The 17630-nt window shown below is 38.8% G+C and overlaps 1 protein-coding gene across 3 annotated transcripts in view; it reads right to left on the minus strand.

Moving 5' to 3' along the window:
• TBCEL (tubulin folding cofactor E like) overlaps nt 1-17630 on the minus strand; it is a 73077-nt gene that overhangs the window by 39382 nt on the left and 16065 nt on the right. For all 3 annotated transcript variants that reach the window (XM_080816063.1, XM_080816064.1, XM_080816065.1), the window contains exons 2-5: nt 11449-11598; nt 9422-9561; nt 2198-2379; nt 623-879 (exon numbers count right to left, since the gene is read on the minus strand). In XM_080816063.1, coding sequence (XP_080672189.1) covers nt 623-879; nt 2198-2379; nt 9422-9561; nt 11449-11581 — 712 coding nt within the window. In that variant the 5' untranslated portion in view covers nt 11582-11598. The remainder of the gene's footprint in view (nt 1-622; nt 880-2197; nt 2380-9421; nt 9562-11448; nt 11599-17630) is intronic.

The raw sequence follows: 17630 nt of genomic DNA on the forward strand, positions 1-17630 counted from the left end.
GAGACAGCTGTGTGTGTGTGAGAGCAGGGAGGATGTGGGAACACTGTACTTCCTGATCACTTCTGCTGTGAATTTAAAACTTCTCAAAAAATGAAGTTATTAATTAAAAAGAAAATAGGCTAAAAGTGTGCATTCCTGGGAGACACAGAATTGGGTGGCAGCAAACTGGCAATTGATCATATATAAATACCAGAAAAGAAAGGCGAGCATTTACAAGGTATTGCAGGTTGAAATTCTTTAACCTAAGTAGACAAAATAGTCTAGATGGTAATTCTTTGTACTCCTTTTACTCTGCCTTTTACTGTCCAATTCATCAGTTTCATCTCACTCTTTTCACAGCAGGACCTCTCTAATAGATAAACTATACATATATAAATATATAAACTATTTTAATAGATAAACTATAAACAGCTAATAGGAGGCTCAGCCACTTGATATGTATCAGAGCATTTATGAAAACGAATGCCTTGAATTTAGCTAATCAATAGGCATCCGCACGCCACTCTTGGAAATGTATCCTATGAGAAGGCAGAACCACGACTGAAAGCAATGGGCTTTCATTTACATCACGCATAAGCTCAGATCAATTTGCATGTGGAACGAGAACAAGCCTGTACCTCACCTGACTTGTGGAGGCTGATGGACCGCAGATTAGGGAACAACCTGGCCAGTGAATCATCAGGCTCCTCAATAGCATTCAAATGATTGTTAGCCAGGACGAGAGTATCCAGTGAAGGAAACATAACTCCTAGCTTTCGAATTTCAGTCCAGTCTTGGAGGTTATTGTCTGTTATATGTAGTAGCTTAAGAGAATGACAGCGAATAGAAGGACAAGACACTGTTTCATAGTCATTAAGGCACAGGAAGAGCTCCTCCAAACTGCAGAGAAAAAAAGGAAATATTTCATTGTTTAAAGCGGTTAAGTTTCTACCTTGCAGCTACCTTCGTTCGTTCAGTAAGTGCCTACAGTGTGGGGGACTCCGGTAGGGATTATGGAGAGAATATAAAGATGTCTTCCTAACCTTAAATATAGCTGGGAAGACAAAACCTAAAACATGTAAAACAGCAGAGAATGATATAACCCAGGACTAAATTAATTTTGTGCTTAAATAACTAACTGCTGAATAAAGCAGTACTAACTCCAAGTACAATAGCAATTCCTATAGGAGTGGAATTGAAATTGCAGTTAGAATAATCAGGAAAGAATGTATGGCCTGGAAGGAAGGGTAGACTTGTGTAAGTTGCAAGGACATAGAGGTAAATCCCACAAACAGCATGAACAGAATATTTAGAAATAAAATAATAACTATCATTTACTGAATTCCTATCCTGAGGCAGGCCTTGCTCCCAGTGCTTCCTAGACTCTACTGCTATTTCTGCAAGTTAGATACAATTATGTCCATTTTAAAGACAAGGAAAACAGAGCTTAGTGAGGCTAATGACCTTATCGAAGGTCATATGGTCAGTAAGTGGAACTGGGATTTAAAAGCTCATTCTACGCCATGCTAGATGCTGCATGTGGTGAGGAAACCAATCTTATTAGAGGGCTAGTGAGAAACTCGGATGGAACAAATGGGGAGAGATGAGGTTCAAAAGGCCTTGATCATTTCCATAGTTAGACTAAAATAAACTATGGTTTCATATGTTTCTTTAAACTACTTTCTTTGAACACTTACGTGCATACTCAAAGCTAGATACAAACAAATCTAAGAAAAGTATTTCTAAACTGACAAATAAAAACATAATTTCTTGTTTAAATTACTGAAAAGAGTTCCATTTTCCCATCAGGCCAGCGAGACACTTAATCATCTGAGTGCTAATATATTTTATAGATACTATGATTTTTTTTCCCTCCCTAAGAAAAGCACTGAGGCAAAATTCTGAAATCAGGTAATCAGAAGATTTAAAATGGAGAAAGAGTGGGTTGATGTAGAAATGATAAGTGCTTCTCAGGGATATCTTCTAGCCAAAGGATGACAGATCCTATGTCTTGGTGCTACTCAACACTGAACAAGTATTGCAACGAAAATGCTACTAAATGACCCTCACACCCTCGTTCTAATTACTTCATTCTTCTGACCTCATTCTCCAACCACCCTGCTGTTCTAGTGTTTCTGAGACGGGAGATCTGCAGTAATTCTATGTACTAACAAAGATGGCGACATCGCCCCCTCTCCATCATGCCCTCCGGGCTTACTCTGGTAACTCCTGCAGTATCGTGTGGACTGTCTCCCAAGAAGCTTTGCTGTTGTTGAGGACAAGTTTGCGAACCCCAGAGAAGGACCCAGCACATGTTCTTTCTAAAACCGACAAATTCAGAGGGTTGGAACTCAGGTTTAGAAACTCCAACTGGGGAACATTTGACACAATTTTACTGACCTAGAGAGAAAAAAAGAAATGCGTATCAGGCAGTAATCAGTTTTTAAATAGCAATCGCGCTCACAAAGCTTAAGTGAGTGGGTGTCCAGGAAAGGGGCCCTTCATATCAGGGAGTCTGTGTTAGTGATGGCACCTACAGAGGGGCAAAAGTAATTTCAACAAATCTCAGCAAATAATTTAATCTTTCCATGAAATAGTGACATAATTGAAAATTAATGGTACAAAAGAGAGCCATTCCATGTTGCCTTGGGCAAGGTTTTTGATTCTGTTCTATATGACGTTCTCTTTGATAAATGGAAAAAAGACAGTTTAGAGGACATTTTAGGCTGCAAGTTTCTAAAGAGCTGAGACGGGGTCATGTAATGCTCTCTGAATTTCTCCTCCCTTTTGTCCTCAGTACGTTAAGGCTAATTAAAGGTTTATTGAAGAACACACGGTAACAGCTCAAGAGTTCAAAATTGACTACATAGCTACGATCACTTGGAAACAGTTTCAACTTGGTTCAAAGATGACCAAAGTCCAAAATATATATAGTCAAAAACCAAAAAGTGTCCACGACTACATAAGAAAAGAGAAAACATGATCATCAATTTAACAATTTACCTAGTAACTTGGTAGGCAAGATTTTTTTTCTAAAAAACGAAATTAGCGTTACTGACCTTAACTATTTGCTCTGCATAGTACCAGTCTCTTTGATATAGCTTATTTCATTTAATTCTCAAAGCAACTTGCAAGATAACTATTTTCCCATTAAAAAATGAAGAAACTGAGGCTTGGAAATGTTAAATACTTAGACTAAGGTCTCAGCGTCACAAAAGCCAAATCTAGGATTTAAAAATCAGAGCCATTATTCTGCCAGCATACCACCACTAGTAAATTACAAATATACTCCAGAAAGAAAAAATTAAGAACTAGCTTAAACAAGTATGAAGTAAATATGAGAAGCCCAGTAAATGGGTAAAGCATCAATGGGGTAACTCAACTTTATGAGAAAAGGAGTACAACAGAATAGCTAGGATTTGTTTCACAGTCAAAAACCTGGGTTCAAACCAGGTTCCAACACTTCCTAGCTGTGTGGTCTGATGGGTTATTTCACCTTCCCAGGTCTCAATGTCCTCATCTGTAACACAGAGAAAACAGGACCCACCTATTTCTCAGGACTATGGATCAGATTAAATGAGATACATGTGTAAAGTACTTAACATGGTGATTGGCATACCTTCTAGAAACTTACTTTCTTACCTATTGCCCCACAGGATGTAAACTCCGTGAAAGCAGGTAGAGTACTTACCTAGTTCACTACTGCATAGGGGTGCTTAATGTTTGCTGAATAAATTAATGGCACAAAATCATTCAGTAAATGTAATTATTACTGACATAACTATAGTATGAACCAACATGTCAACCCTGACTATATGTTATATTGTATTTACTTTTATTTAAATATGTCCTATTTAAAATCATTGGTATGGGGTGCCTGGGTGGCTCAGTGGGTTGAGTGGCTGCCTTTGTCTAGGGTCAGGATCTTCGGGTTCTGGGATCAAGCCCTGCATCCAGCTCCCTGATCAGCAGAGAGCCTGCTTCTCCCTCTGCCTCTCCTCCCACCCCTACTTGTGCACGCTCTCTCTCTCTCAAATAAATACAATCTGTAAAAAAATCAAATCAAATCAAATCACTGGTACAATTTGAAAAATGTAAAAATTCCCAGGCTCTACCATAAACTACTAAATCAGGAGCTTCAAAGGTGAGCTAAGCTTCATGGTTGGGACCTGGATTGTTTCTTATCCGAGCTCCATAGGTTATGCCAAAAAGGCAGCCAGCATTGAAATCTACAGGTAGAATGAAAAAGTGACATGCACTTCACCTCAGCTTTGTGTCAACTACACAGGCCAGGAGCTCTACCATCACCGCAAAGTGGACTAATTCCAAGAAGATTCAGAGAAGTCAGTCAGAGGGCATGGTCCTCACACTAGGTCACCTCTGCCACACGCTAACCTTGTGAAGTGGGACCATTTTTATCTTCATTTTGCAAATGAAGAAATGAGCTACTCTTTAGAGAAAAACACAGTAGGCTTTAGTTTAAATGTAAATAATTTATGCCAGTCTGTGCACATTCTCTTGCCTGATCCCTTTTGTGATCAAATGGAGCTAAGCACTTGTGTGACGTACAGCCAGCGTTTGGAATTTAGTCTGGGGCTACAACACAGCGAAACAGTCCACACATGGGATGGGTCCTGTGCTCTATTGCCTGAATATGCTTGAAAGTGCTCCTATATAGGGGATGAGGGCCCGCCTGCCTTCAAGGGCAAAAGAAGATGAAGAGGAATTGCACTCCAAGTATACAAGAATAACAATTATCATATAACCCCCGTTAAATAAAAATAAAACATAAACCTCTTACTAACCATCATTCCTCATTTTTTATTTTTATAAAAAAAAGGAAAAATACCTCTAACTGGATAATTGAAAGGTTTTTGAAGGAATTCTGCCAGAAATTATGAGATATAATCTTCTTCATATTCTGCATCTACACTGCTGTCCCATGATAATAAAGATTTAGAATAATGACTCATTAGCTTTGGAATATTCTAAAAAATTATAACTGGACTATAGTCTAATAATTCAAACAGGAAAAAATAATGTATGTTAGAAATTCATAAATATATTATTTAAAAGGCTAAAGTTAGAAAGGATTTGGGGGTAACCTTACATTAATGATAAGATTTTAGAAAGTATATTAATCTCACAGGTAAATTTACTTATAAAAATGTCCTAACAGCAAAGGCTGGCAAACAAACTTTCAGTAAGTTTCTAGGGCAATACACCAACTTACCTTTTTTAAATTCTAAAAATCAAAAAGAAAAGACTTCTAGTTACAGTGATACAGTTGACCCTTGAACAATGCAGAGGTTGGGGGGGCACCAACATCCCACAAAGTTGAAAATCTTCAAGTAAATTGTGACTCCTCCAAAACTTAACTACTAACAGCCTACTGTGGATAGGAAGCCTTACAGAAAACGTAAACAGTTGATAAACATATTTTGAATGTTGTATGTATTATAGACTATATTCTTACAATAAAGTGAGCTACAGAAAATTTTTGTTTTTTTTTGTTTTGTTTTAGTAACATGTGTTTTATTTTGTTTTCATATAGAGAAATACAAAGAAAACTAAAAAACACCCTAAATTCAACAGCCCACTATCCTCACTGACGTCAAAACAATAACAAAACGTTCACAGTTATAAAATTTGAACAGAATTGAAATTTTTCTTGTGATTCTTCCCAGAAAAAAAAAAAAGTATGCATACTCCACCATATACACTTACATCTCTAGATATTTTAGAATTTTACATAAAAGAGACTCTTTTGGGGCACCTGGGTGGCTCAGTCAGTTAAGCGTCTGACCCTTGATGTTGGCTCAGGTCATGATCTCAGAGTCGTGGGACTGAGCTCTGTGTTGGGCTCTGTGCTGGGTCTGGAGCCTGCTTGGGATTCCCTGTCTCTCCCTCTGTCCCCCCTCTTTCTCTTTCTCCATCTTCAAAAAAGAATTTAAAAAAAGAGATCCTCTTTTTTACTTAACCTTTTCTTTTTCTTTTTTTTTTATGTTTCAAGTTTTAATTTAAATTCTAGTTTGCTAATATATAGTGTAATATTGGTTTCAGGAGTAGAATCCAGGGATTCATCACTTACATACAATGCCCAGTGCTCCTTGCAAGTGCCCTCCTTAATTCCCATCACCCCTTTAGCCTATCCCCACCCACCTAGAGAAAATACTATTGAGAACACCATAAGGAAGAAAAATTTTATTTATAGCACTTCCTGTGAGAAGTCTGCATGCAAACAAACCCGTGCAGTTCAAACCTGTGATGTTCATGTGCAGAAACACGGATATGAACTTACATGACCTTCTAGGTCTCTACAATTCTCTAAAATTATCTCAACCACTTCTGTTCTTCAAATTCAGAGTAGAGGACCCTACTCTGGCTTCCAAAAATGAAGAAACTGAAGTTTTAAGAAAAAATGGGGAAAGGATTGTAAGATAACAATCTGTAACTTATACCCAAGCTATTCTCTGCCTCACCTGAGGGGTTGATTCCTCCCTGCTCTCAACTACTTGGTTTAATTTCTTTTATAAAATGGTTTCGATAAGGAAGGGAGGAAAAAGGAGATGCCTTGGGAAAGGTGAGACGAAAATGTACTTAGCTAAACTTCAAGTCAAAAGCTAAAAAATGCATCTGTTTTCACACGTGGATGCCCCATTTTAGAAGGATGGAGACAAAGCTTCGTCTTCCCCTACAGTATTACAGCTCTCACACGTATTTATCTTTATCTCTAGACATCCAGCAGTGAGCAGTTTAAACCACAAAAGAAGTACTTATAACATTAGTGACCATTCAAAACACTAAAAGAACAAACTATGTTATTTTGTCCCACATTACTATCTCAAATACAGGCCAAACTAAACTTACTTGATGGCCAGGGACCAATTATCTTTTTGGTAATCAGGTATACGGGTTGCAATGGGGCCGAAATGTAATGTCTTATAACTGTGACCGATGAGGCATTGGTAGCCTGGCAAAGAGTTTCATCAATCCTAAAAATCAATATGCTTCTGCTGTCAGCACTTCTCCCACCTCTCTGAGCTCTGACAGATATTCTAGAAGATTGGGATCAACTACAGTTAAAGCAAAGGACAAAAAATAAAGGAATGATGAAAACAAAAATAAATTGGAAGATGGAAGCCTGAAGGGTAGCAGCAACGAAGACTTATTTGAAAACTGCCTGGAAATAGGCTGTAGAGCACATGTAAGAAGATACAAACTGAGCACAACGGAATATAGGACCCTCTGTCCATTAACGCCCATGTGGCCTGGAAAATATGTAGTATAGACCTTAGTCTACACCAAGCAGAGAAAAGGCAGAAATCCCTCGTGTGAACTTTGTGTTCTGTCCACACTGACAGAGCTTGCTCTTCTGAGGCCGCAGCTCTATCGCTATTAAACTGTGGGCAGTGGGCAAACACCTAGCTTATGCACGTGGTCGGAGGGCAAAGCACAAAGCCTCTCTGAAATCTTACACGCCCAAAGAAGCATGTTTAAGGGAATCGGCCCGCAAACATGGGAGGCGAAGAGATTCAGAGGAAAATGTGATCTGACTTGTCGCTCGTGCAGGTTAAAAACCCTCACCAGATGCTCAGCAGCAGGCTACGGGGGGAATCAGGGAGGAGGAGGATGAATCAGTGCGTGGGGCATCCGTGCAGTGTGGACAGAGCACCCATGTCACTTGAGCATCTCAAAGGACCAAGAAGGCACAGACTGAAATTTGTGGAACACTAAATTACACTAGTTGTTTAGATAAATGAATTAATAAACATATGTACAAACAGAGATTATTTCTTGGAACAGCCCAGTAAATCTGCATATATTAACAAGTCATTTAACAATCAAACAACATGCATCTCAAAGGATTTGGTAAATATCTCAATAAAAATAGGAAATATAACCAGAAGCACAATTATCAGATTAAACTAGACTATGAAAGAGATAAATGTAAGAAAAGCTGAAGAAAACTGGGTTACACACAGATTTTTCTTTAAAAAGCTGTCTTAGAATCTGTATAGCATTTAATGCCTACAAAGCACCTCAGTGATTAATTTTATCTGCAGCCCTGTCTTAGGGATGAGCACTAAAGGATTGGTGAGTTTCTTAAGATCATAGGAAAAGTTGGAGCAAGTGGTCTTGATCAATCCCTAAAATACAGTAATTTATTCACTAATGCAATCAACAAACATTTGAGTACCTAGTATGACAGTCTGGGTGCTGATGGTAATAAAGACAAAAAAGACAAATAAAGACAATAAAGACAAAAATCTCTACTTTGAATAAGCTCACAGTTTAGTAGGAAAACTGTCAAGCAAGCAAGAGATTGGACTACACTGTGATAAGTGATTGCATTTATCACAGCATCGTGATATAGGTACTGGGATAGTCTGTTTTGGCCTGAGCGAGAGCCAGGGAACATTTCGTAGAGGAAGAGCAACTTGGGCCAAGTCTTGAAAGATACAGAGGAAGAGGTCGGGTAGACAAGAAAAAAGAGCGGTAGATTCAGAATGAATAAAAGCAAGGAAGCTTTTCATGTCAAGAGTTTATCATGAGCTGCAGGAAAAAGCATATGGCTAACGATGGAGATAAACTCCGAAAGTAGCCAAGGGCCATACGGTGGAACGCTACATTTAGAGAGTTCAGGCCTTAGTTTCCAGGCAGTGAAAAGCAACTACAGGACTTTAAGTAAGAGTGTCAAAATCTTATTTTATTGATTAAAAGGAGTCTGGTCACATTACAGAAGATAGCTTATGGGAAGCAGAATAAAACCACAGGCAGGAAAATCCACTAGGAAGCTTTCTCAAGAAAGAAGATCCTAAATTAAGGCAGGAGAATGAATCAAGGAGAAAGAACTATTTTTCCCTGATTCTTGAGCATAGCTTCCACAAGGTAATGTTATCATCAGGTAGGCAATATTATATATAATAAGAAGAAAGAAAGTTGTAATACTTTTATTTGTGTACTTGGTGTGACTTACTCTGAGGTCAAAAGGCATCAGTTATTTCAAATCACCTAAGGTACTTAATAAAATAAGGAAAAGTTCTAAAATATTTGGAGTAAAATTCAGTACCAAAAACAAATACTTTTGTAATCTGAGTTTTGAGCTCAAGCAATTTTTGTGGCAATATAGAGCACTAAATATTGACGTAGTGGTAAAGAATGAACACAGGATGTGTAAACTAGTGAAACAGTAAAAAACCTAATGCATTGTTAGCAGTCTAAACCTCTGTGGTCTTATTAACCTCTTGATGCCTGGAAGAAAGCTCCCCAGTGCTTTTCATATTAATGAAAAACAAATTAGCAATAACAACCTTCACTGAAAAATCACCATAGGACAGCTGAAGCAGTCAGTTATTTATCTTCAGACACAGACAAGAATCTCAAGTGAGAACCAAAATTCAGCAGAAGTTGCCAAAATGCAGCAACATAAAAACTTTACCTCATGCCAGTCTTCGAGTTTGTTGTCAGAAAGATCTAGTTCCGACACATGAGCACAGAAGGCAGCAATTTCTTTTTCATCTCCTGCACATGTTATTCCACAGCTGTTCAACACCAGCACACTTGGGAGGTTGAGGCGATCTGAATCACAGGGTAACAAAACACTTTTTAAATCAGTCTAATTCTTGTCTACATACATTCAGTCCCCAGGAATCAAAATCAAATAGTGTGAAATGACACGAGGACCTGGAAAAAAACCCAGAATATGATGGGGTCCAGGGGTACTGAATTCTAAGGGGAAACAGCCAAAAATGGCCCAGGAGGAGATCAAAAGTACTGGACCAGTACCACCAAAAACATCTTGTAGGCTTTAGCCCTGGCAGGATGGTTGATCTCAACTACCAACAATACAGCTATCATCCTTGCTGTCATCTCATCATCTGAACACTAGTACATGTGATTTATCTGGACTCCCACTGTCTTCTAATTGGCCTCAATTCTTTCCTTTTTTAAAATTTAGTTCAAAAGTATCATTCTGGATAACTTTTTTTTTTTGTCTGATATGTATTTCTGCCTACTGCTGCCCTTGAAAATTATCTCAAACCATTAGATGGTCTACTATGAAACCACTTCCGTTCTTCAAATTCGTATCATTAAAGAAATCTTCCTAGCTTAAGTGGATCCATTTAAAAATCTGTGTTCTCTTTCTTGTCCATCAATCATTTCCATTTCACATCCACATAAAATGTGTCCCTTATGAAAATCAGACTTTTAAAAATACATAATTAGAGTGAGAGAAACTGTTGCAGAATCTTAAACTATTTAATGAATTTGGTGAAACTGGGGTAGTCAAACCACTTCCTGGTTCAAAAATCCATGAGTCAATAAAACCACGCTTGTCCTTGTAAAAAGGACAGACATGAGAATTCAACCACTTTTTCCCTATACGGTATAAAACAAGGACTCACAAAGGGAATATTTTATTTTATTTTATTTTTTTTTTTTTTTTTAAGATTTTATTTATTTATTTGACAGAGAGAGATCACAAGTAGGCAGAGAGGCAGGCAGAGAGAGAGAGGGAAGCAGGCTCCCTGCTGAGCAGAGAGCCCGATGCGGGACTCGATCCCAGGACCCTGAGATCATGACCTGAGCCGTAGGCAGCGGCTCAACCCACTGAGCCACCCAGGCGCCCAAGGGAATATTTTATTCATGGAGGCCTCAAATTATGTAATTTTTTTAACTGAGTACTTTTCAGTATCAAATTTCTCAGAATGGGAATGGATCCTGAAAAAAAATGGCCAAGTAAGAAATCTACCTCTTTCTGCCACTCCAGTTCATATGAAGTGATAAGACCAGTTGTATTGAGGAACACAAGAACTAAAACACTGTTCCATCCTGATCTCCCACACTCACAAAGAACTACTTCCAGAAACTATGAAATACAAATGAGACTAAGATGTAAGTGACAGACACACCTTACATATTTCTCAGTGTTGTAGATTTCTCTCACAGCATAACCCTTCTCCTAGAATGTTTTGACATCCCCTCTAACCAAGTTCTATATTAGGGTTAGTTCAAGTCTCATAGCATTGAATCTTTTCTTGATCATACTAATTAACTCTCTCCTAAATTTTTTCCTCAGTCACTATGCCAATTATTTGGGTCAACATACACTGCCTTATATGTTTGTAAATGTGAATATCTTGTAATCCAGCTAGGCTGTAAGGTCACTCAGGACACAGGCCAGTCTTGTACTGTCTTGTATCCTCCAAGTTCGTTGACAGAATTCCTGTTTGAAACATTACCACTCAATATTGTTCATGCCATGTAAGTGCAACTAAGATGCCTTATGGCCAATCAGGAGGAAAAGAAATCGTTTTGAGTTTTTTAGTCATATCAAGGGAGAAAGGTTATGAAATTCTAACTCCTAAATAAAGGAAATCATCTGGAAATAAGACAGTATTCTGGTTTGAAGTCCTAAGTACTAAGCTCCCAGTACATAAATGTTTAAAGTCACGTCTTTCTTACCTTTCATAGGAGAGCCCTGAGGTGTGGCTGGGACATGGACTCCCATACCAGGACCACGACGGTAAGGAAAATTTTCAGGACTATATTTTTCACATAATACTTGCATAAAACTCCTTCCACTAGGTTGATCCATCTTCCTTTCCTAAAATTCTACAAGAAACCAAGAAATTGTCAAAGTTATTTATTTGCCATAGATGAAGTTTTTCCTGCAAACCAATTATTTATAAGGCACTAGCCCAGGCACTGCAGACATACAAGACATGGTCACTGTCCTCAGGAATTTACACTGTGCTAAGACCTTACGATTTAGGGGAGCTATATATGCAGACAAATGGCAGCAATGCAGTCCAGCATATGATAATTGCAGTACAGGTTAACAGTGCCACAAGATGTAGATGAGGAGAAAATAATTCCCAGTCAAGGGTAACAGGAAGACTTTTCGCTGGTACCTAGGGTTTATGTGTTAAGAGGAAAAGAAAGGTGGAGACTCAACATCAGACTAAAGAGTTTGTATGAACCCTTTGATATTTATTCCTCAAAATCGATTCTTCCCTTCTTCCATAGTAAAAGAATTTTTTTTTTTTAAGTAGGCGCCACACCCATCCATAGGCAAACAATGAATCATGGAACACTACATCAAAAACCAACGATGTACTGTATGGTGATTAACATAACACAATAAAAAAATTTTTAAAAAAAGAAGCTGAACTTTATTCTGTAGAAAACAAGAAGAAATTAACAGGTTTTAAGGAAGGGAATATGACCACCAAATTTTTTGGAAAACCCATTCTGACGATCAAATGGCTAATGAATTTGAAGGAATACAGATTGAAGGTAGCGAAAAGAGCTAGAAGGATACTACAGAAACATAGGAGACCTCAGGCAAGGAAAATAAAGAAAAATAAACTATTGGGACTCCATCAAAATAAAAAGCTTTTGCACAGCAAAGGAAACCATCAATAAAACAAAAACAACCTACTAGATGGGAAAAGACATTTGCAAGTGATATATCCAATAAGGGGTTAGTGTCTGGAATATGTAAAGAACTTATACAACTCAACACTAAAAACAAACAAACAAATGATCTGAATAAAAATTAGGCAGAGGATCTGAAGACTCTTTTCCAAAGAAGACTATAGGTGGCTAGCAGGCCCATGAAAAGATGCTCAGTATCACTCATCATCAGGGAAATGCAAATCAAAACCACAATAAGATACCACTTCACATCAGTCAGAATGGCTAGTATCAAGAAGACAAGAAATAAGTGTTGAAAGAGGATGTGGAGTAAATGGAACCCTCATGCACTGATGGTGGGAATGTAAATTGGTACAGCCACTGTAGAAAACTATATTGAGGTTTCTCCAAAAATTAAACATAGAGAAACCATATAATCCAGTATTTTCTCCAGTGAACAATCACCCAAAGAAAATGAAAACAGTAATTTGAAAAGGTATTACACCCCTATGTTTAATGCAGCAATACTTACTACAGTCAAGGTAAGGAAGCAACCCAAGCTTCATTCATCAACAGATGAATGGATACAGAAGATGTGGTGTGTACACACACACACACACACACACACACAGGAATATTACTCAGTCATAAAAAAAGAATGAGGTCTTGCTATTTGGGACAAAATGGATGGACCTAGAGGGCATTATGCTAAATGAAATAAGACAGAGAAAAACAAATACCATGGGATTTCACTTATATATAGAATTTTTAAAACAAAACAAAAAAAAATCTTTTTTTTTTCGAGATTTTATTTATGTATTTATTTGAGAGGGGGAGGAGGGACAGGAGGAGAGAATCTCAAGCAGGCTCCCCAGTGGGCACGGAGTTCAGTGTGGGGCTTGATCTCATGACCTGAGCAGAAATCAAGAGTTGGATGCCTAATAGACTGAGCCACCCAGGCACCCCAAAACCAGACTTTTATTTTTTTTTAAATTTTTAAAAAGATTTTATTTATTTATTTGACAGAGAGAGAGTACAAGGAGGGGCGGGGAGAGGGAGAAGCAGGCTCCCGCTGAGCAGAGAGCCTGACGTGAGTCTCAGTCTCAGGACCCTGGGATCACGACCTGAGCCGATGGCAGATGCTTAACCGACTGAGCCACCCAGCCACCCCAAAAACCAGACTTTTCAATACAAAGTAAAACATAGTTGACAGATGGGAGACAAGTGGGGAGATGGGCGAAACAGATAAAAAGGATTAAGAGATATAGACTTCCAGTTATAAAAAAGTCACGGAGGTAAATAAAAAGTACAGCACAGGGAATACAGTAATATGGTAATAACGTTGTATGTATGTAATAATATGGTAATAACATTGTATGTGTGTTGTATGTATGTAATGTGGTTGATAACATTGTATGTATGTTGTATGTATGTAATAATATGGTAATAACGTATGTGTGTTGTATGTATGTAATAATTTGGTAATAACATTGTATGTGTGTTGTATGTATGTAATGTGGTAATAACATTGTATGTATGTTGTATGTATGTAATAATATGGTAATAACGTTGTATGTGTGTAATACTGCATGCTGACTACACTTGCCATGGTATTGAGTGATATACAGGATTGCTATATATCTGAAACTAACATAACACTGTATGTTAGTTACACTTCAATAAAAAATAAAGTGCAATGCTATAAAACGTCTAAAAAAAGGAACACCCAAAACAAAACAGGAGAGAGACGACAAGGACCTGAGGTGATACAGTGGTAGTACAAAGAGAAAGCAGTGGCAGATTCAAGGTCAATTTAGAAAGCGAGCTTTTTGGGAATTATGGGGGCTGAGGAGAAGGTAAAGACAGACCCTCAGATTTCTAGTACAGGTGGCTAGGTGACTGATGATACTATTAAGTAAAAAGAAAATATGAAGAGACTGAATTGTGCAGAAGAAAATGATGAATCCCACTGTATACAACACGTTCAGCGCGAGGCATTTGTGGACTGTCCAAGGGAACAGTCTGCAGTTGGGTGAGAAACATGAGCTGGAGGGGAAGATTTTGACATCAGCAGGATATAGAAAATATTACCAGTAAGAATGGCAGGACAACAGAACTCTCCGGGACACTGATGTTTAAGGAACAGGCAGAGGAAGCAGAGTCATGAAAGAAAAGAAAAGGAATAACCAGAGGAGAGTGTACAGTCAATATGTTGAGAAGTTTTTATTAGAAGGGCAGCAGACAAGCAGGGGAGGATGAAATGGGCTGATCAATAAGGCAGGAATAGGAACGAGTAGGGAATCGGGGGCAACTGTCCAGATTTTCCCTCTTAAAACAGAAGAGGGCTGGGGCGCCTGGGTGGCTCAGTGGGTGAAGCCTCTGCCTTCGGCTCAGGTCATGATCTCAGGGTCCTGGGATCGAATCCCGCATCGGGCTCTCTGCTCAGCGGGGGGCCTGCTTCCCTCTCTCTCTCTGCCTGCCTCTGCCTACTTGTGATCTCTGTCAAATAAATAAATAAATAAATAAATCTTTAAAAACAAACAAAACAAAACAAAAAAACAGAAGAGGGCTAAACACAGCTAACAGAGGCAGCAAGTGGAATTGAAGAGGCTGAAAACGACTACTGGTATATGGTCCTAGAAGCAACCCATGGGTATGAGCATTCAAAACTTCTCAGAAGGCTGTTCGATACCAGCCAAACAATGCTGCATACTGTTTACCCCTGGAAGTGACACATTTACTTCACTGTGTCACACTGGTTTACTTTGGTTTTTACAGTTTAATGATACTGAGCATCAGGCATTTTTCTCATGGGACCGTCCTAACTCCACGACCACATTACAAAGGGGAGCGGAGGTGTGTCGTTTAATTTCCCCAGTAGGAGCTCACAGCATCTGGCACAGCGCATGGCACAGAACTCAACAAACGTCTGCTGACAAGTGATACTAGTCCCCACGTGCTGAGTAGAAAGAGCAGAGAATTTGCCACTCAGCTCTACAGCGTGGTGTCATTGGGCAAGACACTACTTCTCTAGGACTCCCATGTCTTCGTCTGTAAAGTAAGATATAAATATCTCTACTACTTGGATTTCAGGGTTGCCATAGAGCTTTAAAATATCCAAATGCAGTTTGGGATTCCAGGGCTGTTGCAAAACTCTAAGACATACAGATGTTACTAACTATATATTACAGGAGGTTGTAGCATGGTAGAAAGCACACGAACGTAGGAGACTCGGGCTCTGTCATTTACTAGCTGGGTAGAATACAAGCTAGTTATGTAACCTCTCTAATTTTCACTCCTATAGATGGGCTAAATTTTTTCTCTCAGGTTTGTAATAAGAATTTGAAAAAAAAACCTCATGAATATAGAAGTGGTTTTAGGGTTGCCTGAGTGGTGCAGTTGGCTGAACGTCAGACTCTTGGCTTCGGTTCAGGTCATGATCTCAGAGTCATGAGATGGAGCCCCACATCGGGCTCCACACTGGGTGTGGAGTCTGCTTGGGATTCTTTCTCTCCCTCTACTTCTGCCCCTCCTCTCCCTCCCTCTCTCTCTCATAAATAAACCGTTAAAAAAGAAAAAGTGGTCTCTAAACTTGGTTCATTCTCTGGATTACCACCAGGCCCATGTCCACTGTCCTCTGTGAAACCAATTCACAAGTGCCTAGAACACAGAGTAGATACGACTAAGCACATGTCCACCTACCGAACCAAAGTTTCATTTACCAAGGTTTAGACCATCAAGTACATTTCGTAATAATGATATCACAAGTTATCTTGAAAATTCATGGCTGCCCTCGGTCAGTCTCCTCATCTGTAAGCTTAAAGACAGAACCCGTGTTCTTTCTGTCCACACAGAGTGATAAATGTCTGCCGCTGTCCTCTATGCCGGCACTGATTGTGTCAGAACTGAACTGTGTGTTCATCGAAGGCTCCAGGAGCCTTCAGGTGGACGGTTCTTTTACGACGTGAAGTTATCACCAAGAGCAGACAACACAGAGCAGGACCTAGGCCGCTAGTGACAGACAACATGGTTCCATCAAGGACCTGTCTCAAGCAGAATGCCAACAGAATTTGTAGATTATGTTCAACAAACGTCAAAGAAGTTACACTGCCACCTTCTATACAATTAGCAGTTCAAAAGAATAAAAAGTGAGTGGGAAGGGTGCTGAACTGTCACTGTCAGAATAATACTCCCCGAGTTTAAACGGCATCTTTAAACGGAGGCTTTAGAACCAATGCAACCAATTCAAGGGCAAAAATCTTATACACAACTTAAATATAGGCAAATCAAGAAATGGCAACATCACAGACACACTCAAATTAAAATAAGTGCTAGTAAGCCAGCAATCATGGGACTTAACAAGTTGTTCCTCGTGGCCTCATGCTTTAACAACTCTTCCAAATAGTCTGGGTTTTGTTTTGTTTGCTTGTTTTTTTATATCCTCTTTTTTTTCCTAAAGACTTAAAAGAAATGCCAGGCGCCTTCCCTGGTCATTTTCCAGGATAGTCTACTGGAATAGCTTTCCAAGAATGTAGATAGTGTACACATTAATACACGAGTTTTGAATTAGGACATTAAGACTAAAAAATGAAAAAAAAAACCCTGCAAAATGGATCAGTAACATAAATCTATGTAAAAATCTGTTGGGGCAGTTTGGGGAGGAACAGTAGGTGGGAAAGGAAAACTGAAAACCAAACAGACTGAAAAATGAGGAAATACAGGATGGAAAAAGATCTTTAACTGGAGCCTTTTAAAAGTTTTTTTGGGGGGATGGGGGAGTAATCTATGACTTTCTGGAAAGAACAGGTGTCGCATTACATCTGACTACCTCTACAGTTGGCAGAGTTTTAATGCATTTCTAAAAGTATTCTGAATTGGTTCTGAAAGCCAAGAGCCAGGAATCTTGGGTGATGTTGCTTGGTTCCATTACCAAGTCCTGGAGTGTGCCTGTGAAAATCTCAACTGCTTTGTGCCTCAAATCCTAACTATAAAAGTGCTTGGAGAAAGTCAGGATGAAGTGCAAATCGGAGGATAAGCTGCTCGGTACATTTTTGCCAAGTAGATTAGTATCAGAACAGAATATCGAGTCACCTGAAACTCCATTTGTACTTTATGTTCCCAATCAAAGGGTCAGGTTAAAATCAGTATGAAACTGAACACAACTAAAAACAGAGTATTTCTGATCACTAACACTGGAAGGTATACAAGATAGATCTTTATGCTGGTAC

Source organism: Martes martes (genome assembly GCF_963455335.1).
Source record: "Martes martes genome assembly, chromosome: 10".
NCBI classification, from domain to species: domain Eukaryota; kingdom Metazoa; phylum Chordata; class Mammalia; order Carnivora; family Mustelidae; genus Martes; species Martes martes.